General features: G+C 44.4%; 2 protein-coding genes across 3 annotated transcripts in view; one reads left to right on the top strand and one right to left on the bottom strand.

The window, feature by feature from the left end:
- Positions 1–24,414, top strand: part of mst (misato mitochondrial distribution and morphology regulator) — a 57,089-nt gene that overhangs the window by 11,000 nt on the left and 21,675 nt on the right. The window lies entirely within an intron of this gene.
- On the bottom strand, positions 1,304–24,317 carry LOC111263907 (zinc finger X-chromosomal protein). Its single transcript, XM_086969856.1, has 2 exons — positions 23,203–24,317; positions 1,304–4,094 (listed from the first exon to the last, which is right to left on the bottom strand). Exons 1-2 carry the CDS (start codon positions 23,277–23,279, stop codon positions 3,848–3,850), a joined length of 324 nt encoding a protein of 107 aa, XP_086825982.1. The 5' UTR covers positions 23,280–24,317; the 3' UTR covers positions 1,304–3,847.

Raw genomic sequence — 24,414 nt, 5'->3', positions numbered from 1 at the left:
TAGAACTAGCTAGTTATTATATAGTAGGGCTTACCAAAGCCAAGCATAGTTAATGATGAACAGTATTTATTAGTAAAAAAAACATACGGTTTACGGAGTGTAAGATATTGGAAGGCAAAACTGGTGCTTTTTGGCGTTCGAGTCCTGGAGTATTCAACAAAGCTTGTGTTCACTTGCTATAGTTTTGGCGTATTGTTTTTCGGCATCTGCACGATCATACAACGACCATAGTGAAGTTAGACTTCTCGATACGAGTGGCGATACTGTGGGACGTCTAGACCTGTACGGCGAAGGTGGCAAGGCTTGACATCTAAGATTTTCTTATGCCGAGGTAGCAATAGCTGTCCTAGCTTACTTCCGTTGAAAAACAAATGAGCAAAATACGTTGAGCATCATCTCAGTGAATTCAATGGAAAAGTATACTATATATCTGACCGTTCAAAAAGGAAAGCCTTCGTCGGCTCACTTGTTATCATGCGGTAATGGGATAGAAGCGAAGATTGTAACTTGTTAAATTATACTGCCGCCGGTACTGCATCAACTTGCGTATGGCAGACCGCAAAAGGTTAACACTAAATGATGCACCATTCTGTGTACCCCGCCCAACTGCTGCGATTTCGTCGGGGACGTGATATATTATTTTTGGATGGTGAATTCCGCGGCATTTGTTGGCAAGGTATCACAGCAGGGCGGTCGTCAGCCTCCCCATAGAGATCGGAGTGCCTCCCTTCCTTCGAGCTGACCAACTCTTCAGCAACTTCGGCAGTCAGCATCTCGCCGAAGTAATCGGCCCAGCAGTAGATGCTAACAAAGTTCATAGCAGCTCCAGTCTGATATCTCTAACTAGGCCAATTAAGCTTGCATAGCAAAACAGCCACCATTCGAACTGTATATTTACAGAAAATTTGGACAGCACGACATTGGCTTGTACTTAGGCGAAATGGAGAAATACTAACGGGCAGATTTGTTTCTCATCTCTTGTTCTGAGAACAATTTTTCCATCCATTTGATGGAGTAGTTAGTGACCGATAAAAAAAATAAGCGTACTCCAAGAGGCTGAAAAGTGAAATTACCGATTCGACCCTGTCCGGAACAATGATAGATAGCATCGAGTACGGCACAGTTGAATTTGTTGATTTTTTTTCGCCAGAAGATGGCGCAATTGACAGACAAAGTTGCTCGAAGGATTTGATGAACTGACAATAAATTAGTTGTGCCCTACGCTCGGTGATCGTTTGCGTGACTCCGTTAACAAGCTCATACAAAGTAAATCGGAGGGATAATATAAACTGAAGCAGGTAGCTACTGTTGTCTTAATAATAAAAAGAACTCCTTTATTCTCTAACACACTGTGCAGGTTGTTTAATAAGCGTACTTGACCAGTGTAATGACTGGTTCGATGACCGATAAACACTGAAAAGGATCGAATATATCCATTTTGATGCGTATTTAACTTGGTATTGTATAAATTATTGACAGTTAGGTCAGTCAGTATGTGGCAAGGTGCCAGCTTATAAATCATCCAGTTTATGCAGGTCCGACCTTTACTAGCTTCTCCTAACGTAGTCATAAGCTACGTATACTTTTATTTCGAGTATTATATGGCGTTTACCTTCGTCGTGTGTTTAATCTATATCGTTTGCTCTTTTTGTGGTGTGGTTAAAATTTCATAAGAGCTCCTTATGCAACAAAAGCTGTTTGTTTTGGCTGAGTTCTCATTGAGAGTGAGCCACGAAATCAAAATTTGTTCGAGAATGGCAAATTCCTGTTACAACAATATATGCCATAGGGTGTGTAAATCTAAAACGTAAATGGACGTAAAGCTATTTCGCGGCGATAGCCCATTACTATATTCGGTACAGCAGACTGTCTCCGTCGTCAATTCTAAGGAACTGATTACATTTATTTAGATTAACAGGATATACCTCTCGCAATGAGCGTGTGACGCCAACCGTGAGAAGCAGTACGCGATAATCGGCTCTATTTTGCCTAGCTATTAAAATTTAACGAAGAAGAGTATTAATTCAATGCACCTCTACTAGATCGTGTAGAGAACCTCGGTCCAATTCTGCCGCCTCAACAAAAGTTGTCTGTCTTCAACAATATCTGTACAACAACATACGATTGTTGTTTCGTACTTTGTCGTCGTATACTATCAGTGGAATTGCTATTGAATGTGTATGTCTTAGTGTTCATACATTAATCCGTTATTTAGGTGTATGTATGTATGTATACATACATACATACATACATACATATATATATATATATATATATATTATACACTATTGAGCAAGTTAGGAACACCAGTGCGCAGTTTCCTGGTTGTGGAAATGGTGTCCATTGACAAGTTAGCAACTTAGTATCATCATCACTCTCTATAAATAGTAATTACATATACTTGTTGGGAATGTCACAGCTATCGTCGTTTAGGCTGTTAGTATCCATATGGAATAGGTGTTTAGCTTTACATACGCTCGCTCCCTTTCTGAGACTGACTCGTGTGCAGAGACACTTTTTCCTCACATTTCTCGCATTTGCATCCACACTTATTGTTACAACATCTTTAATGAATCAGAGTTTTATTTTGTTGCCGTTGTTATTAGGTATAGTCGATAGTGCCTCTTTCACTTACTATTAATTACAGTCATTATATTACTACAGAGTATCTTTTTAATGTCAGATTGATATTGTTGTCGTTACCACCAGTATTCGATCCATTCATCGTTCAGCCGTGAGTATTTTCTGTAGCTGTGCCGTGCAACGTGTTTCTCCGTTTGCTCCGGTATGTCTCGTCGAAGGCCCGTGGCTATTCGCGACGTCTTTAGAACCTCTCGTCACAAAATTAACGTTTACCACTCTGCAGCGCCACTGATGAAGTAGCAGCGGTCAATGACAGTGAAGTCTTTTTCCAAATCATTGTTAAAATTCGGCTCCAATAACCACGTAGCTCCAGATGAGGTTGTCGTTCGTTCCATCGGGGACGACGACGACAACGCTGAGCTCTTCAGCGTTCTGGTTGGCCGAAACTGGCGGCGTTATATTATATATAGTGCATTGGACGTTCATCAAATATGAGCAAAAATAATCCAAAACCACGAACAGGGACAACAATTAGTTCATTAAAGAAACGCTTAATACTTATCTCCACGTATCAGACGGCCGTGTATTTCATCAAGCGGTATCTTTTATTGGGGCAAAGAACATAGTAGCACATGATTAGGTCAATTTACCGCATGCATTGTCTTTGTTGATAATGTCGATTTCCCGTTAAGGTTTCGCCTTCTCGGACGCCAGCTGGTCGTACGTCGTTATGCGTTTGAGCGTGACAGTTTTTCTATCGAATTGCATATGTATATTGTAGTACCTATTTGAACCTAATCTGGTAAATTAGGTTACCGTTGACGCGTTTCTTCGTGCGTTGTTGTTGCTGCTGCAGCCGGTGCCTGTATTTTGCGTCTCGTTCGACTCACCTGATAACGCCTTCAGCGTCTCGGTTATTTCATTTAGTTAGGAGCAGCTGTTTTCGGTTGACTATCAGTTGCTTCGAGTGAACGTTACATCACGTGTCCTTCGATGAACACGATTTCTTTAGTTGATGTCATCAACTTGGAGGAGCATGTCCGACGTGTTCTTTCTGCCTGCACGTTCCGGTTCGGAACTTCGCTTGTGGCCTGTAAATTGTGTTCCTACTAACTGATATGCATGGACTCTGGACATAGTTGGGTTGCGGGCCTGCTGTCTCTTCCGATCTTGGGAACCCGATCGAAAATCCAGAATTCTAACAGCTGAACGACACGTGCTGCCTATTTGTACCGTACATTATAGTAGGCCCATTATGTGTTAGTTACCGTTTCTGTTGGGCAAAATCAACGAATCCAAGGAGGGCACTGGCGTAGTGCTTCTGCTGAACATGTTTATCGAGTTCCTGCTGCGAGAGACACAGCATAGGACACTTGGGCGAAGGACACTTGAGCATTTTTTCTGGGTGTATATTACGCACGTGCGACTTGAGGTTATGTTTAAATGTTGTTACCAAGGGACAGTATGGACAGGAATGGTTTTTGGTGGCGCTATGAACCAGCTGATGCCGACTGAAAGACACAGATAAAAATGAACAATTTGGCCTGTTAAACGTATTTAACAATCAAGAGCTTGTTCAAGGTTTGCTCCTCAATAGATATCAGCATTAATTTATCTACATTTGACAGCCGGCAGACCTTCAACTAGCAGTAGTATTTACTATAAAGTTATAATGCATTGCCTTTGTAAATTGAACTTTACCACTTGTTAATCGGCCGGCTAATGAGAACTATCTGGTGTGCTTATGCATCCCAAATTGTCAGACGGTATTATATATATATAAACATATGTACATATAATTCGTGCTAAAAGGTTTCAACGAAATCTCTTGGTGTAAAAATGTGAGCCGACAGACGAAGTAGCAGAGGCGAAATATAACGACGGCAGCTGTGGCAGCTCAGGACACATGGACGGCAGCAAAGAGTCGACGCCAACATCTTTTATACCCATATATATATATGGGGTATCTACGGCCAATGAATGCAATGTGCTGAATGGGCATATAGTCTTGTTCCTGCCTTTCTAATAATAGGAAAGAACTACAAAAGTAATGCGGATTCGCTCGTGTCGTTATTGTTGCTGACGCTACGGATGCTGATTCTGAATCTAATGAGGCTGAATCTGGCCAAGCTGCTACAGGCCGGTCAAAAACGAGAGCAAATGCTCATTTTCAATGTGTAAGTCTGCTGCTGCTGCTGCTGCTGCTGTTGTTGTTCTATCTGGATGAACAGTAAACGCGAAACGTAACGCTGAGCGAAATGATGGTAGTGATTGCAGTAGTAACCTCCCCTAGCCCGCGTCTACCACCCCCAGCCCCTTTTGCTGGTGAGATTTTGCAATAGCGCCTTTGTTACAGGGAAATGTGAAAGTAGGCATGCTGTGGCACTGGCTGGAATATTACGACTTTTACTATGACTGCTACAAGCTGTGCCGGCGTCGCCAGCATCACCAGCGTCGTTAGCCCCATTGGAGGCGGGAGAGGCAGACAAGTACGAGATAGAATAACCCAAGGCGAAACAGTATCAAGCAGAAAACGTGTGCGCGCGATATGCGCAAATCTATAAAGAGCGAGAGGAAACTTGATAAAATGAAAAACGTAAAAAGAGAGCGAATGATGGTACATGGGATGAATGACCCAGTTTACCGTTACAATAGTGCGCCACAACTAGCACGACAACAACAACAACGACGACGGCGGCGGCGGCGGCGGCGGTTGTTGAACGAAAAGGCTAAAAGACAAGACTTCCATGACGATGGCGCTACCCGTTATCGGCGGCGCGCCGCGCCATACGTCATATTGTCTATGCCGTTATCTTTTCTGTGGCAGCTGCTCCTGATAGAAGAGTTTCCACTGAATATGCATTTACAACGACAGAAGCAACATCAGTAGCAGCAGCGACGGCGGGCGTCGGACAACCTGGAGCAGCAACAGAAGTAACAGCAGTAGCAACCGAAAGAGAAGCAGATAAATAAATGCAGATAGATGTAATTGGAGGTAGGTGCATCGGGCGCGAGGTGATGGCGGCAGGATTGGACAGGAAGAGGAAAATGGCCGCTGTCGCCACTGCCGCGACGCTGCGCTGACGATGGTAGAAGTGGCAGCAACGGTAGCGACAATTGCGGCGCCGTTTCACTAAGGATAACAAAAAGATGAGCCTCAGCTGACGGTAACGGATCTTAGTGATGCTAAGAGCAAACGAGGGAAAAAGGGAACGGGGGAGTCACAGCAGACTAAGTCGGCAGACCGAAGTTTTCGAGAATGAAGGCGCGAGCCAAGGTATTCGTTCGGAGGACGGCGAAGACGAGAACATTAATGACATACGCCGTACGTCATTGGCACCGTCCCCACCATAGCCTCTTCATCGCCCATTGCTCTTGCTGCTGCTGCCCGCAAGGGTTACAAAGATGCGAGCATTACAAGGCTTTGAGCTACAATGGCTCCGGGGACAGCAGCAAGGGTTAAGCGCTGCGGGCTAACAGTTAACCGCCGTCAACGTTGCCGATGCGAGAAACTGAGTCAGTGAGTGCAACAGGAACAGCACTCAATGCTAAAGCGGTGGCGGCGGCGGCTGGGTAGGATTACATAGCAGCAATGTAGTGGCAGCAGTATGAACGGCTACGACGATGCTGCCAATTGCGGAACTACGAGTAGCACTCGGCAGCGTGATTCAGTTTCGCCGTCGATAACAGCAACAGCAGCAGCGTCAGCAGTTGCTGAGTTTATTCTGTGGTGTATTATTATTGTAAATATCCAGATATGTGGCTGGCCTGCGCCGCAGTACGCACATATAGAGTATAGGGCTGCGTATTATATAAAACGATGACATTTGTTGTTGTTTCCTTTTAGTGAATTAGTCTTTCGTGCGCGTTGTGCATCAAACGTTAAAAGACGATATAAAATCTCACCCTTCCTTTAACTCGACCGGTAGCAATAGTGGCGTCTACGATCAGCAGCGATTTACTACAAGGTATGCAAAAGGCAACCGAACGGACGAGCTGCTGCAATAGCAGTAATAATGAACAGGAGTGGCAGAGAGCGAAATAACGCCACACATGGAAGCGTAATGAAATCAATCGCGGAGTAGCTCGACGCAGTTGGATGACAAATCCAGTGAGAACGAACGCGGGCTGGAGCGTGAATTGCGGTCTCCTGTGGAGTATAAAGTAGCATAGACAGCAGTGGCGGCCTGGCACCGTTTCGTTGTTTCATTGTAGCAGATGTTTGTTAAAGGCAGGGAAAAGGAACCGATTCCTGCGGTTGCGTCCTGGCGGGTTTGCCTGCTTCTGCTGCTCTACGTCTGACAACGGTAAACGCTGTCATAGCCGTAGTTGCTGCTGCTGCTGAGGTGATGCCGTTATCATTCGTAACGAGCCGCAAGAAACTGAAGTGGAAAGCGGAATGAGCAACAGGGCAAGCAAGACAGACAACGACAATGTAGAGCAGCGCACGTTAGTTAGTCCAGTCTTGGCTGCCTCTGGTTCTTTATTTATTAATGTAATAGCGATGCTGATAACGGTAACAGCGTCAGTAGTAGGAGTCTTATTCTCGCGGCACAAGTTGCAATTGCAATCGTAACTTCCCAAACAGATATCAGATAGACGACAGATGGAAAGCACAAGCTCGTGGTAGACTCAAGAAGCGGCGAGCTAACAGATGCATCGATGTCAGCCAGCCGGCCAGCCGGACATAGACTGGAATCAGTTGTGGATGGAGGCTCTGAGGACCGTCTCTACGATGGCTGTCGCCGGCTGTGGGCGACGGGGAAAAGCACGTTCGCCTAGGACGCGGGCGCCATCGTTAGAGGCAATCCTTACCGCTGTGCCAAGGGGTAGACAAAGAAAATAACCTGCGCAAGTAACTTATTTATCTAGCTTTAGAGAACTCAGTGGCGCAATAAAAGGCACCAATAACAGCCACAGTGGAACTTAATTCGGCGACTGCGAAGAAACCTGCATAGGAACACTCCATCGCACCGCGCGCTACGATAACATGGCTATCGCTAACAACGAAATTAAGGAAAAAAAACCCTCACACATAGACACAAACACAAAATCAACGTAAGTTGAATCCAACGAATAGTCCTGTAATATCTGTTGTGGCTTGACGCTGCCGTAGAGCTATGACTTACGTAAGTCCTAGTAAAATCGCAAAACCAGGGGGAGGCTTTAGAATAGAAGGATGTATATTTGGTAAACATATATAAGCACATGCGTATGGGCAGTACAATTTGGAGTTGTATTATATGTCTGCGCTCTTTGGCTCATACATTGGAAACTTCTCGGGCATACCGTCATTTATATATATGTACAGACATATATGTAATATTTTTAGTGGTGATCGTGGTGGTTTTGGATGGGTTAAACGGAGGATGGAACGAAAATGGTCGTTGTCAAACGGATCGAAGCGTGGATACAGCGAGCAAAGAGGTGAAAGGATATAATCGCGAGAGTGGTAGAAAAACAGATAGGGGGATAGAGAGAGAGAGAGAGAGAGAGAGAGAGAGAGAAAGAGAGAGAGAGAGAGAGAGAGAGAGCGCGCGAACGAGCGACGATTCCGTTAGAGTCAGTAGTTGCCAGTTTTTCTCCATCGTTAGCCATCTTCAGTCATCAATGTCTCCATCACGACCATCTTTATCAGTGGGAGCAGGAGCAGCGTCTTCACTGTTCGACTCTTCCTTGGTTACGCCGTTTGGTTATTCAGGCTAGCGCGCCATGACTCGGACTTGAGCAAACGAGGAAAAGGAAGTAAATCAACCGAAAAACAAGTCAACGAAGCACGGTGACGTGGTCATTTGTACTATTGCGCGGTATTCAAGCGTGAAATCCGTAATTTGTATGGTTCTGTGCGCTCAGCCGTTTTATGATCAGACACTGTGACTGCGATGCATCGTCGGATATGTGTATTCATGGAGGCAGAATAGGGATAACAGAATGGCTAGGGACAGTGCTCGATCTGGCGGACAGCGACGATGACAGTATTGAAAAATACATGGGAAGGCCAAAGCACGTAGCCGTTGCTCCCAAACAGTCCTAGGACTTTAGAGCAAACAGATGCAGCGACAAAAGCAACCATTGCAAGTCGCAATAGGCTTTAGCTGTCTGCCTACGCGGTCTCAGATCGTCGAGACAGCTGGGCTAACAGCAACGGAAGCAAGACGAACGTGCGAGTGCAAACATGGTAAACGAACTAGAACATAATAGAGCAGACAAGCGCTGAGACGGCAACGATGGCAGTATGAATGATGTATTTATAATAAGTCAGATTGAGCCGTGAAAAAGAGATCAAAAACGTCAGCGTTTGTTGGCTCATTGGCACGAAGACTGCGGCGTTAAAGATCGACCAGCCAGTTGAGTTCGATAACGAGCCAAAAAAGATCACGGCGAGTTTGCCGTCATCACTAACATCTTCACCGGCAACAGCAACAGCAGTAACGTGCAAACATACGCATACATGGTCACCGAAAAGTGAAAGTCCTTCCAGTCATGAAAGGTAAATAACGCGTGGACGAGACGATGAAGACGGCTGAAATACACAATGGGACAGACGGGAATGGCAGTCAAATTCGAGTATCGACGAAATGTGTGAACGAGTAGGCGACCGAACGGATCGATCGGTCCGGACTACGAGCAAAAAGAAGAAGGAAAGCTGACGGACTATGGATGGCCGATGATTGACCGAGAGTAAACTGACAAGATGAGGTGGATGGGTAGGATACCTGTAACTGAAAAACTGGTAGTTCTAGTGGCCACCGACCAACAACAATTCAACAAATTCTACCACCAAGTGGTCAGCCGCCACTCATCTGTCAGTAACAACAACTGACAACGACGATAGTGGCATCAGGTCGAATCACTCTAGTCGCTTCACCGTCATGACGCACCAGCGCGAATTTTACCACTATAGAGAACGAGGTAAACGCTAAAGATACCTGCACAAAGTGGCCAGATAATCGTGACGATATAGCTGAAGCAATTGCTGCTACTGCTTCTACTGTTGATGCAAATGTCGATGCAGATGCCGGCAGCACAGCTATCGAAAAAGCCGTCTGGACTGAACAAAAATTAGGGGGTGATGATGATGATAAGGTACCGATGCTCAGCATGAAGACTGAGAGAATGAGAAGCCGATGGAGAGTGAGTCACTGCAATCAAAGTAGAAAATTCGAAACAAGAGCTGCTGTTATCAAGCAGTGGCTGCTCGAGCCTAAGAGCCGCTGAAGAGACACGTAGTCAGATGACGCGTTCGTACCTCCTGGTAGTTAGAATGCTGACTGAATGCTCTGTCTGTTCGTTCGTCTGTTTGCCTGTCCCTTGTGGCTGGGCTGCCGCCCAAGCACAGAAAGAACAGAACACAACAGAAAAAACTAACAGGACGAGGAAAGGAATATATCGAGACAGAGCGAGAGAGAGAGAGAGTAAATTCATGGACGCTCGATCTGCGTTACATTTACTTGCTGCTTCTACTGGTGGTGGTAGCGGCAGCGGCGATAACGCGACACCAGCGACCGCTGCAACGCATAAGCTGAATCCATCGAACATGTGTTGTTCTCTACTTCCGTTCGTCTGTCTGGTTGTCGGCATAAGTCGTCGAATATAGTTTAACAATGAAACGCAACGAAAATGTTCGATGAAGGAACAGCCTTTAGACGGCTGATGGACAAGCGAACCAACGGATGGACGGATAGACAGAAAGGCTAGTTGAAGACCTAAAACTGACTCCGATTATTCCATATTGAACGTCTATCGGCTGGAAAACAAGCGAAGGACTACACGTGCAGGCCAGTATATGATACGAGGAGGACGAAGGAAAATTAAAGAAAAAACGACACTTTCGTTAGAGTCGTAAAATGCAAGGTATTCTATGTCGGCGTCATTAGTAAACGGTGGCATCTGAAAGGTCACTGAATGATGATAGGAGCGGTAGAGCTGGTAATAACAAGACCAGGCAAAAAACGGCTAGGTTCACGTTGTGTTCGCATTTCTATTAAGCTGGCGTTTGTCTCTTTTTGCTTGTTGCGTACTATGCCTAATTTTGCGTATGGTGACGGTTAATTGTTACGTACAATTAGACAACAAGGCCCTCTCATCGCTTTACAGAGCTTTATTATTACCATTTCGTTTAAGACACTGGCTATATTTCCAACAGGCAAACAAACAGATCTCTTAAGCCTTCATCTCACCCGTTATTGCAGATTCTAAAAAACATAGCTTTCAGTTCAATTTGGTCGGTAGGCCAAAGGCCCACATCAGTGGGCTTGCTCCCGCTACATCTATCGATATCGGCGAAATGAATCGCTGCAGTATCAGAAACATTAGGCGCATAGACACATGCAAAGACGAAACGCGGCCACGCGCGCATATACACACAAACACCTCATGAAAAAAAGACGGGAAAAAAACTGAAAGGGAATTTATAGGTGTTTAAGGGTCAATGCACTGCTGCTACTGCTAGCATTTCCACGACAGTTGTTATTAACAGTGTGGCCCCTCAAGCCATAATGAACCTGTTGCTATATGGCCGGACAATGCGTCAGGCAGTATATAGCAGGTAGGCCGTATTCGGTGTAGGTGATAGGCTTGTGGTGAAGTGGAAGAAAAAGATGGACGTCTTCAAAGCACACACATATGTCTAAAGTAAGGCACGTATGCACGTGCGCGTAGGTAAACACGTTGGCAGTGCTGACTGCAAAAAGACCGTTCGATTGATCCTGTTTTTTTTTTTTGTTGACTACCTGGCTATTACCGTCGTCGAAGAAAACCGAACCACCGAAGCGTGGATGAATGAACTGCGAAAATGAAAGCAATCGCAATTGCAGCAGTAGCAGCTACAGGGATGTATGCAGAATGAATGTACAAATAAATTAATGGGAACTCAGGCTTGCCGATACACTGATGAAAGGCAAAACAGCCATGAACAGATAGATTAGACCGCCAACGCCAGCAGCAGCAGATAAAGCAAAAGCAGCAACGACGCCGATGACGATGATAATGATTATGACTGTAGCAATATGCGGAGGATAACGGTTACAGTGATGATGTCGCGACCAATAATGCATCTCTCCTTCTCGCCTGCCCTTTTCCCGTTCACCTTTCCCTGTTTATTATCCCACTTGTCCGAGAGCTTCTCCTTCCGCTGCTTCAGCTGGTCCTGCTATTGCTACTACTTTTACGCGCAACTCGCGCATCGTCGCCACGGCCGCGACGGCTGCGGCGCACGTCAGTGTAGATAAGCGTTTCGGATACCGCGATAGCAGCAAAAGAAACGGCAGCGCAACGCGTGCAACCTGGTCCTGAATAGAAAGCAAGTGTTTTATTTACTCTATTGGATTCTCTACCTAGACGAGAAGTAGCTATGCAGATCCACACATGTATCCTTATGTATATATACATGGAAGAACGATATATAAACAGTCAGCTTGCCCGTCAACCAGCCAGCTAATTGCTTCCTTTTCTTCGGGACATCGCCATGGCCACTGCGACTGCTATCGCAAGTCGGATGCCGTCTATACGTAAATGATTATAACGAGTGCAATAGCTGCTATGTCAATCCTAATTTTTGTCGTTCATCTGTTACTGTTGTTGACTCTTCTATATCTGCCAGTCTTCCACATGCAATAATCAGTAACAACGGCAACACTACAAGCCGTACTACAACCTATCTGTGCGTCTGTATGGGAAGGTCTGGTGCTCGTTTGTCTACTACCTCTTGACGAGACGAGACGAGACGATATGGAAGAACTGGATGACGTTGAATGCATTGTGGCAGAAGATCAAGTGGACGAAGCGGAAAAAGAAAGGAGAAGGGAGCGAGGCAGAGAACGACCGATCGTTTCCGTTATAGCCTTAGCTGATCTCACATCATCTTTAGCTGCTGCCACTTCAGCTTCTGGGACGCCGCGGGTGTTCCCGCCACACTTGTGGTCGTGGTCATGGAGTAGTAGCCTTTATTTAATCTTCGTTGCGTTGTTGTCTTCTGCTAATACCAGTTCAAATGGTGCCAGCGGCGCCAAGCTAGTCAAGTGCGGCTGGACGAAGCGCGCGCGTCAAAAGCGCACGGCGGAAACGGCGGCAGTGCCACGAACTAGAGGAGGAAAGCCTTGAGCAGCAAAAATAATCGCGATCGCCATGATGCAATGCAACAGCTCCCCTTCTTTGCTGTAGTAACAAATCTCGTTGAATTAGGCTTAGCAAAATCGTTAGTACCACTGCCAGTACCGGGACTCTCTGTCGTCTCCGACCAACAACAACAACAACGGCAGCGTGTGCTTCTGCCTCCTCCGTATATATCCACCCAACAAGGGCATTACGAATACTAGCCGTCTGTCGCAAGCTCAAAACAGTACACTAACTGATAATGATACGCTCCTCAGGCTTTCTGCTTGTAGTTGGAATGTCGTCGAGTGTTTGTACGTGCAGGTTACCGAAATGCATCAAATGTATGGGCGCATAATACGTAGGATCAAAGACCGTTGATTTTGTCCGTTCGGTTCCTTTTTTTGCTTCGACAATACGTTTTTCAACGATAAATCCAATTTCCAACGTTTGGACTATTTGTCATTTTAGGTTCGCTGCAGATGTCATATGTATATAAATGTATGTCTTTTTTTTGAAGCGCATATGTGCGTTTTGTTCTCTGCCCTATTGTCGGGGGAGTATGATCTGTCGAAAAAGAGCTAGTGCCTAAAAATTTTAGGCGGGAACAAACGTGGTCCACTATGTAATCCCTTAGGCCCGAAGAATATCCAGCTTATTTAAAGCATGTTCTAAGTATTTTTGCCTGTCAATAAAACGAAATATTAATAAATCCTATCGATTGTTTTCGTTTTTATCTTATGTGCGCACATTTATCGGCTCTCTGAAATCGATGTCGGTGACTGTCTTATCTGATCTCGACTCTGAATGTCATTGAACTTAACTATGAATAATTATAAAATTTTTAAGTACCTGTATAGTTTATTTCTTAGCGTAATGCATCACAAATCGGTTCATCTATCGTTGCTTTAGCAGGGCATGCGCAACGGTTTCAACGGTATTTGTGTGTGTCTAAACTTTATAGTATAAAAGCGTACAATAGTTTGCTTTAGTAACAAATTCGTAAGTAAAAAGCCGGAGACCTTCTGGTTTTAAATGGCTGGCACTATTAGGCCAAATTTAAGGATTACTTTGAAGTTTGCTTACCTTAACCAGTTTTTCGGTTGATCCAAGCGAACTTCAGTAGTTAAGCCTATCGTATGAGCTATGACTAAAATAGGGTCGTATAAAGAGTAGCCGCTATTAACTTGAGCCACAGGTTCGTTACTATTCTCGCTTGATGAGAAGGATTCGGCCAGGGGCAACGAAAGGGGTTCTCAACGAAAAACAACCGACATCATCTACGAGTGAGCAGGTGAACTGCAAGTATCCTATACGTTAACCTTCGAAGTCCGAAGTCTTCTGGTGCCGGTATCATTGGTACTGTTCGTTAGTGCCGCTTGTCTAGAACATGTTGCGACAAGCCGTCGTTTGGGGGGCTGTTGTCATTGTAGTTTAGGGGTGCCGTTGCCATGATTGCAGAAGAAGTATTAATGGTGTCTGCATTTCGTTTGTTGAGATATGATAACATCATTGAGAGGGGGAGGGAGGCGGGAACGGGCGAACGCGATGAAAATAAAGACGAAAAAAGATGCGGGGTCTTCTTTTTCTCGCGCCGATTGAACGAATCTATCGTTTACCATAGCACAGGAGTAACTTCGTCGTAGTTGTTGCTGAAAGCGAAGGAGGAGGCTGAGCTGGAGGAGGAAAAGCGAAGGATAAAAAGGACGGACGACTGTTGGCTGAGAGAGAAGGATTGTTTAGATGAATGAATAGAGCAATGAGAAAAGAAAACTGAAAGAAAAGGCGAACGATATCAAATCACACTATAGCATCGCACTGACTAACTGGCTCGATCCAGCCTCCCTTTGCTTTGCCTTGCGCTTGGGCTTCAGCTGCTGATGCGGTTGTTGCCGCCGTCGTGAACGCTTATCAAACAGGGAACTCGTTTTAAGACGGTTGTACGTATGCACGTCGATGTGTGTGTGTCATGTTCAGTTGTTAGTTTGCCGGTTCGTCTGGCCGTCAGTTGGTTTGTACCTGTGCCACTTTGTCGCGTGTGACGAACAAATGAAGACGGACGCGACTCTCCAACCGAGCGCCGGCGCCTACAGTGGCAACGTTAGAATACTTTGCCTGAACTGAACGCCGCCTGTTTCAGCTACCGAAGCAATTGCTGCTGCTACCGGTGAGGGAACAAGTATGACGACGATGAAGAACAAGCAGTACGACAGAAGGAGAAGGAAGAAACGCGTAAGGGAAAAGCGTTTCGCAATCGTAGTAGCTGAAAATGCGCATTATGCCATGGTAGATAAATATTTATACGAATAAATGATCCAGTGGATCATCCAAGGAAAACGATTGTATACTGCGATGTTAGCGATAAATCGATAACGCCAGGTAATCCATATAATATTAATATATGCCAGTGAAGCAACTGATTTGAAAAGCGATGCCTTTTTTTAGCAGGTCTCAATAATGATCGTAGTTAACTCACGAGCATGGGGGTGTGAGCCAAAAGGTACCCCGGTCGAAATTTCAAATGATATTCAAAACGTAATTATTTGATAACGTCTTCACATCTAGTGCGCGAAGAAGATACGGCTGTAAAGGCTTCTCGAAACAGAATGGATGCTTCACAGCGGTACAACTTGAAGAAAGCATGTACCTCTCGCATAGAGCGAAAAAGGCATGAACTCAAGACGCTGCATGAAAATACCTGGATGTCTGCGATCGAAACGGACGATTTGATATCGGTTAGTTTTTCGTTCAAGTTTCGAAAGCTACTGGGAACATGTTTCATGTTTAGTATAGAGCGATGATCAAATTCAACTCCAGTTAAAGGCACCACCGTCTTTCATTTCCATCGGAAGCTTAGCCACTGTAAATCGACGCCTCTCCACGAGGTTACGATACAACCAATGCCATTGTACGTAGCATTCATCCTTTAATTCCATACTTGTTAGCCTTGCCTCTTATTCCTCTAATAGCGATATTCAGTAAGGAAGAATGGCTGGACCCTGTTCGTAAGCCAACGTCTTCCAACGGAGTGACACCGGTCAGCTAAAAGTGGCGGCAAAGTGGCAAGCTTTTTGCTCCTAGTTTTCGATCCCCTGATGTTAGGCATCATTTAATAGTTCATTGGCTGATACCGCTGATTATTGCCGCAAGGACTACTCGCGCGGACGCGAGCCAGCCGTCGACATCAGTCACCGTCAGTGAACTCCAGAAGTGAAAGTTCGGACGCCTGTTGCTATTACCCCCAGCGGAGTTATCGTCGCCGTCGTCGCTGAGCGGCAGACGTACGAATGAGCGAAGGACGCTGCGATGCCAAATCGTATTCCACCGAGTAAACTATCATACGATCATTTCTCTTTTTGTGCTTCTGCTCATTTGCTTCTTCTCTCAGTCTCGCCGTGTAACGGTCTAATAATTGTAATATTGTTTCAAATTGTGTGTTGTTTATGCCGCTGGCTTCTTCTGCTACTGCTGATATTGATGCGGTATCTAACGATAGCTTCGATTACGTCTTCGATTTCGGATCTTAAGCCGCGTGCGACGAGCCAAATTGCTTGCGCTGAAGACAAAAAAAAGAAAGATACTTTTGAAAGGTGGCCGTTTTGTCTCACCAATTGGAGGCCGTGTCTTCATTTGCTTAGCGCCCTTGCTATTAGCAGTATCAGCAGCGAGAACAAATAGCTAAAAGGGTATTAGCGCTTCATTCTGCTATCGGTAGGAGGCCGGTTTAGCCGAAGCAGTCACAATAAAAACATGTCACTACTGTAACAAGTGCATCGATAATAGCCTTTAATATTGTATATTTGTATTGTCTCATGGCCTTTCGTTTTTGCGCTGTCTTACTCCAAAAGTACACTAACGTTGTGAGCCTTAAATAAGTTTGCTCATTCCTATAGATACGCAGTTTGTGCTTCGTTAATAGCACTAGTATTAAACTTCAAGATAAATTTAATTAACTATCAAATGTAAATGGGTTAAAGTGTCGACATTTTGTGTATGCTGTCAAACAGGATTTCGCCAATGATCGGGTCGGCCGATGGACTGATTGGCGCGACGGCATTGGCTGAAGCTCGGCTAGAGAGATTTTGTGACATATTCCACTTGAAGACATACACGTTGAGATATAAAACGCACATACACACCTACAACTTTGAGTCATTCGTAGTACGTTTTTTGCGTCCGCAAGAGGGCGGAGCTAATAGAACCTATTGCCAACAAAATCAGGGGCAGCGATGCGAGAAAAGCGAAATGCAATTTGCTTTAATCACATAAACTTGGAAAAGCAGTCGATTGCCGCCCGTTTTAGCTGTGCGTTTGCCTATTCAAGATCGTTGGCCTCATTCGTCCTTAAATTATTGACTGAAATCAAAGCATCGTTTGCGGGGTAAAAAACACAACGTGTGCCTAAATAAGGGGTTGGAGAAGACCCCTGATTGGTTGCTACTACTGTCAATGGCGTCATTGTGAACGTATGAAAACGCACGAAAAACACACCACTAGCGGAATCGCTCACAATTCAAGTGTGCGGTTAAATTGTTGTCGTCAGCGCCGCTGCGGCTTTTCTGAATGCTATAATGTTAAATCATCCAATAGATCGAATAATGCTATCACACGGTTATCGGATGATTTGATTTAGTTTTGTTGCTACGGTCGTTAATGGTCGTATATGGCGGGTAGTTGGGCGAGCGGTTCCTACAAGCAACCACTTGGCCCTCGTCGTTCCTTACCATCGTGCACGCAGCAAATCTACTTCTTGATTCACTGCACGCACGCACGCACGCACACACGCAGACATTTACATTCATTGCTACCGCAGAATTCAGTGGCTAGACTTATGTAACTAAGACGAAATTGTAGAGGTTAGGTAGATGTCCTTTCCGGTCAAGCATGCCTCCATTCGTGCACCGTCGTTACATTACAGAATCATTGAAGCTTATTTCGTAGTAAAGGCACTACTACGAACGGTATCATACAGTATCGTTATGCCGTTCGATCAATGTCATCATCGGCAATCGCATCACTATTACTGTTAGCTTTTGACGTTTTCTTAGGTTAACGTCCGTATACTGCGAGATATGTCTGTCAGTGGAATGCTCTAAGTAAACTTAGTTAACTTTATATAGTTGACTAGAGTAGCTGGGTTGCTTCTACTACGGATTGCCAGCAAACATCTTTGCCTCTTTGTTCTGCCTTAAGGAAGCGGGAGAGTATAGCCGCTCCTGCCATCGGCCGTTTTTTGGTATTGTCGTTGCCAACTGCTCCCGCCGCTGCCTCAACGCTGACCGGCGTCTTGTAGAGCTCGGCTTGTATCAGCCAAAGGCGCGCAGTGCGGTGGTGTCTATTGGCGGCCATTATCGTTACCATTTTACCGCATTCGTCTTGCATCACCAGTTCGCTTCTGCTGCAGCCTCTTCGAACAGCAGCAGCTTCTCATGTTGTTGTTGTTATTAACGCAGTAGCTTTTACTGTTATTAAAGAGAAATAGCCACTTCGGAAGAAAAAATGAACGCGCGCCTGCCCGCCCGTCTGCTTTGGTTAGGGACTAGCAAACTAAGAAGAACGTTTGACAGCGTCATCGCAGTGCCTTATCAAAAAATTGTTTTTGTTTGGGCTCGTAGATTTCAGTGGCATGTTCAAAAAGCCTATCAGTACTAACTACAATATTCGCTCCCTTTTCTAATCTTGTTCTAGTATTGTTGCTTGATAACGTGGAAGACATCTGTACTTCAAGTGTGTCAAGCCTTTGAGTCGGTTAGGTCATGTGGAACTGCTTCGTACCGCTTGAAGACGTATTGCACTGAAGACACGCGTGAAAGTACTTGTTTGTATCTCTTATGCTTCACGCTTCCCGAAGGTTCCGTTAACGCTCAAGGCAGTAAACGGCGAAACATGTTACGGACTGAATATGGATGGGCTACCGTGAGATTTCATCGACAGTCGTTACTACGATACATATTGTTCGACCGTAACCTGACAGCTGTCGCTGCTGATATTATGATGCTTCGTTTTGTTTAAAAGTGAAGTAGATCTCAATCTGACGCCGTCGTCGTCATGAATTTAACGAGCTATGACAACACATACGAACAGTTATATATACAACATACATCTGTAGCTCGTAATATTTATAGTGACTGGAGCCAAAGAACACTGAACGAATACACGAGTTCAAGCATCACCAGGGCCCCCAAGCTGCGCGTTTACCTACTGTCTAGTGCAATGTTAACAGCTCGTGACATAGCTTTCACGCCATTAGACAGGAATCGAACATTTTGGGCATAAATGTCTCCCAGTTAAAGGAAAAAAGTTGTCCGAAAAAAAGACCTACTCAGCTGCTAGCTAGAGCGATTGACGCGGCTCGAAAATTGAGGCTTCTGAGTTAGATGGTAATCACTCTGTCGACGTTGTCATTTTAAGTACCCAAAACACGAGCTACGAAAGGACTCTCATCTCCTTGCCATTGCCGTTCGTTGTTGTTTTCGCAATTTTTGACTAGATTTATTGACACAGTCAAAGAGTCGACTGGTCAAAGAAACAGGTGAAATGAGACAGACATCTGTTACAGATATTTTTTGCGTACCTATTGTATCGTATTGTAAGTTAACTAGATGATGTATTACAACTGAGATGAAAAATGGCAGGTTTATGCTGCATCTGTCATAGAGTAGACTATGCATGGGGACACGACGACAGGCCTGTGCGGCGAGCCAGCTTGAAATAGATTGATGTCGCTTGTCTAAATGGAAACGGACATTGAGACGAGGTTTTCGAGTGTCCCGATAGAGAAAGCAAATGTTATTTATTGTAATTTCAAATCAAAATCCTCCCATGTTAATTCTGAAAATTAACGTACTCTAAATAAGGATCGTTAGCAAAAACGGGACTGAACAAAAATCGAATGTGGCAAAAAATCGTTAAAGTTTATCTGGACTTTTACCTACCTAGCAGGTCAGCGTTTGATGTTTGCATCAACATCACGAATTACCAGTAACAGCTCTTCGCGCTACTTCAATAGGTGCTCAAGAGGATCATCGACATAATTCCTATTGCAGATTTTCCCCTTTAGTTGACAGAAATTTTCATTTTTATATGGACTTAGATTATGGAGACCGTGTTCGGCGAAAATTTCGGGTAGCCAAAGAGTTTCGTTTCGTTCGTGAGGTTTCATCCGGCACAGGTACATTGGACAATAGCTGACCAGTAGTGAACTTCATACCTAATTCGATGATTTTGATTAACGAATGAATACATACCCATTACAAATGAACCGTCAGCCAAAGTTTGTTCCACATTAGCCCGAATGCTTGTGTATCTATCATATTTACATAAACTGGTTGTGACGATAACGGATTGTGACAGATTCAGCTGCACCACTGTAATTACTCCTATAGCGGTTATTGCTGCCGCTGGCGGCGGCGGCGGCGTCGTCGTCGTTCTGTGGTAGCAGTGAATCGGAACGGCACACGGAAGCATCATCGACGTTTGATAATGCTATTTGCCATCCCTCTTTTTCTAAAAATAACGCCAAAAGCACAACACTCGTGCGTTGCACAGACGGCCCTGTTTAAAGAAGTTCGTGGTAACAACAGCAACAATAATAGCGGCATCCGACCGCCAGCGGCGGAGGCAGCCGCTGTCGACACGCTGATGTCTAACGAACCCGTTAGGGAGGCAGCAGCCATGTTCAATGCACCCAAAGAGCAATATCAAGAGAGAAAGATCGCTCTAGTTTCAAATCAGGTAACAAGAGCGCGAAGCAGACTATCTGGGGCTGCTGAGGCCTCGCAGCAGGCCCACCCCCAACGCTCCAGCCACAGTTCGTTTTAATTGTACTGTTTCACCAACGTCTCAAAGGCATACGGCACGTTGGGCATGCGAAGGACCTTGCATCGTTGAACCGGTAGTGGCAATGCAGTGGCATTAATTGCTACTGACACCGACACCACGGGCAGATGTGCATGTACATATGCAGCAGCTTTTGGCTCTCGTCAGTTAGCCTTACTACTTACACGAAGAACGTCCGTGTATATATTGGTCGACAGCAAGTCTAAAGTATGCTGGCCTGCCGTGTAGAGGAAGGCCGACATGGGGGTGGCATAATAGGCGCGCTGAGACAGGCTGCTGTGGGGGAACGCCGCGTTGTTGACAAAAACCTTGCATCGATTTTCGGTATAGCAACAGTGTTGGTGGCCTATTTAAGTAGTTATATGGGTCACTTGAATCGGAACTCATTTAGTATGCTATTATTGATATAGTAGCAAGCCATGGGGTAATATGGAGGGTTTGAATGACAGCATTTTTTGCAGCAGTTTGCAGTAGGTCAACCTTTACGCTGTGCGGTATAATAAGCTATTGTTTTTAAGAGGGCTTAAAATGGCCCGTCGATTCATCATCGAATTACGTTATCATGGCTATAAAGTACAATAAGAGAAGGACAGGTGTAACAATGTGTTCAATAATATCAATCTCTGACTGTTATCGACAAACCCATCGATGAAAATGGTCATGAAATTAATTGTTGGCCGTAATCACGTTACGTGTATAAGCGCCCTATGATTGACTGATTGGCTGACACGGTTAAATGGCAGCCTTTTTATCGTACCAACGACGCGGCTTTTTGCGACAGGTTATGAAGTAAAGCAAGCTACGACAGGAAGCCAAGTCCCTTCGAGGAGGTAATGGCTTCTAGCATAAGGCGTACGTATGGTAGTTACAATTACATGTGATGATGAAAGGAGACGATCTCTCAATAGGCGATGATGAAAGGGACAATTGGGCAAAAATAGCGCACGCTTCTGCGCCCTGGTTTACGTCAGCGAAAATAGCTTGGTGAGAATCGTATGCATAAAATACATAAAAAGTTGTTCAAAACGGGACCACGTTATCTCTTCCATCAGTGTATCAAATGTGTTTGAATGTTTAAAACGGACACGTAAAGGAGGGTAAATATTCTCTGTGTGAATACGCCGAACAGGGTAAATTAATTAATCATTAACAAAGAGGAGATTTTCGTGGCGTAATTGTGTCTCCAAGAAATCAAATTAGCAATGATAATAACATTCAGCCTATGATTACTAAGGAAGCTATCATTAGAATCTGTCCACTCATGCTTCTTTCTATATTCATGCATATATTAGGTTGTCACAAGCGAATCCGGTGGACTTTGAAATTGAATGATATTTAAACCGGTTAAGCTAGGGTGACAATTCTCAATGTACGTTAGAGCTATGCCCCTCTTGTTTTGCGGTCGTTCCAGCCCTCTGCTGGACAGATATACACCTACCATTCACGTTCGCATGTGCAATTTCTCTATCTGCGGCGTTTAGAACAGAATCGACCGTGCAATATGCGTGCCTGCTAGTTATCTTTTTTAAGGCGTAAGAAGCCCCGTGATCATACGAACTTGTATCGGGAGAATAAACGGGTCAAAGCCAACGTAAAATGTTCCTTTACTCAAGTAGTTGAGGCATGACAATGAGTTCTAGCGTTCGTTTCGCCGTCATGCCAGCGATCCTTGAGTCTTTTGAGAAACTCGAGGTAGTAAGCTGCATTTGTCATTTGCTTTTGGCCTAGTAGACCACAGTAGCAAATGTTCTTAAACTTATTCGATACGGCCACCGAACTTGGGTTCTCTCTAGGGCGACTCCGTACTCCCTGATACGACTCTTTCCTGATTCCTCCCCGGCTGGTGGTGGTACGATTGAACCCATCCTGTCTCGTCTATGGAGCTGTTCTTTGTCGATTAAGGTTCCACAAATCGCGAGCGGAACGCATAAGACGCGCTTCCGACTGGCTTCTCACGGAGAACCGATCTGTTGCTCAGTTTCCGCATTTTCAGCCTTTGGGCTATAACTCTATAATACGCTATATGCGAAGTGCCAGCTTTGGCTGACAGGACTTTAAGACCTTAAGCTATGCCTTCGCATAAAGTCATCCTAAATACAGCAGTACGTACTCGTCGATTGCTGATCGTCAACATGCCAGTTTCCCTTCACTATTCGCGTACTGTGTTTTCGCTTAAGGCCTCATTGGCCAATGTTTTTACCATACTTCCGTGAATTTCCGCAGCGATATGATTTTCATAAAAAAAAAAAAAAAAAAAAAAAAAAACGTTGATTTTGGACGCTAAGAGACATTTTTTTTTAACTACTATCTTCTGGAGTAAACTGTCACTGCTAGAGGACGAGCCATATTTACCAAATAGATTTCGTCCCTTGCGGCGCATAAAAAAGTTATTCAATTTTAAAGTTTACCATATTTGCTTGAAACAGCCTAATATAATAGATTATTAGCAGAAGTTGGCATATGCTTTCACTGTTACTATGACGTGTTTAAATAAGCCAAATTACTAAGTTGGAGCATCTAAATGTAGGGTTGCATCCACCATGTGTGTATGTTCATTCACTATATGCATGGCGGCATCAAACATATTGCCTCGCATTGGGTTTCTGCATCGCGTTGAGCAGTTAGTCGGATGGGAGTGAATCAATCTCTGCCATGGTAAACGATAATTATCAACCTAAAGTTACTTACTTGTACAGTCCCTTTTCCGGTGTCGTATATTCACAGAGATCACATTTATACACCTTGATAGGATTCTCGAGGCCCATGAGCAGCTTGACTGCGGACACTGAGAGCGGAAACGGAAGCTTTTCCTGTAGCGCCTCTACTGAAATTGAGCAAACATATAATGCAAGACAATAGCTAGACGAATAAATACAATGGCAGATGTTGGACACAAGCTAATCAACAAATCACAGTAATCATTCAATCATAATGATGGCCAATGGGTCGCCAAACTCGAGTGTGGTGACTCATCTCAACTGGGACAGAAAATGCCACGAATAAAACTGGTGGTTTCGGGCGGAATACGGGACGTGAATAGGCAGGCCAAGCAAAGTTAGTGGAAAATGCACACTAGGAACACGATTTAAGGATGGTTAGAAAGGATGCAATTTAGAAGTTAGTTGGTCGATTAAGAAAGGGCGACAGGAGGTCATAAGCAGGCGTGCAAATTCGAGCGAGTTCGGATGATTGGAACGCAGGCTGTGTTGATTGGTTGATGGAAAATGATGGAGGTGGTATGGTGACCAAATCTGGAAAGAAACGATTATTAGAGTAAATATAAATAAACAGGGGTTGGCAGGCCAAGATTATCCATTTTGTTAAGCTTGCTTATAAAGAGGAATGCACGAAATGATGACTGTTAGATTCTAATCATGATTCTCACGAAACCAGCCGCAACGAACCACACGTATAGGTTTTTATGTAGGGTGCTCAGATATCGTTATTTGACCCTATGGGAGATTCATTGAAGGTCAACCCTTCTAAGAGTCACATTCTGTTCATTTTTATTCTTTATTACCTAAATACATGCTGAAATAGTGACGCTTCTTCCATAATAAAAAAGAAAAAAAAGGCAAGAAAACAATACAGAAAAAAACTGTATTTCGGCAGACGTTAAATTTGGCTGAATACATTGAATGGATGGTAGGATTTTGAAGATTTGAAGAAGGTTTCACGTTTTCTGACTTAAATTTCTTTGCATTGTTTCTTTTCTATTTTAGAATGAGTATCTATACGCTGAACAAAAAATTGAAATAAGGTTACAGAAAAGCTTAGTTTTAAAACCATCGAACTTTTGTTGACCTGCCACAGAATTGCGTAATTTAGAAAAAAAAAAAACATAATTCTGATTTTTTTTTCTATCGATATACTGTGTAGGAAATGGTGGCTAAACACAAT

This window comes from Varroa jacobsoni, unplaced genomic scaffold (assembly GCF_002532875.2).
Source record: "Varroa jacobsoni isolate VJ856 unplaced genomic scaffold, vjacob_1.0 scaffold_797, whole genome shotgun sequence".
Taxonomy (NCBI): domain Eukaryota; kingdom Metazoa; phylum Arthropoda; class Arachnida; order Mesostigmata; family Varroidae; genus Varroa; species Varroa jacobsoni.
The sequence above is the reverse complement of the archived record's forward strand: the minus strand, read 5'-3'. Positions and strand labels throughout refer to the sequence as shown.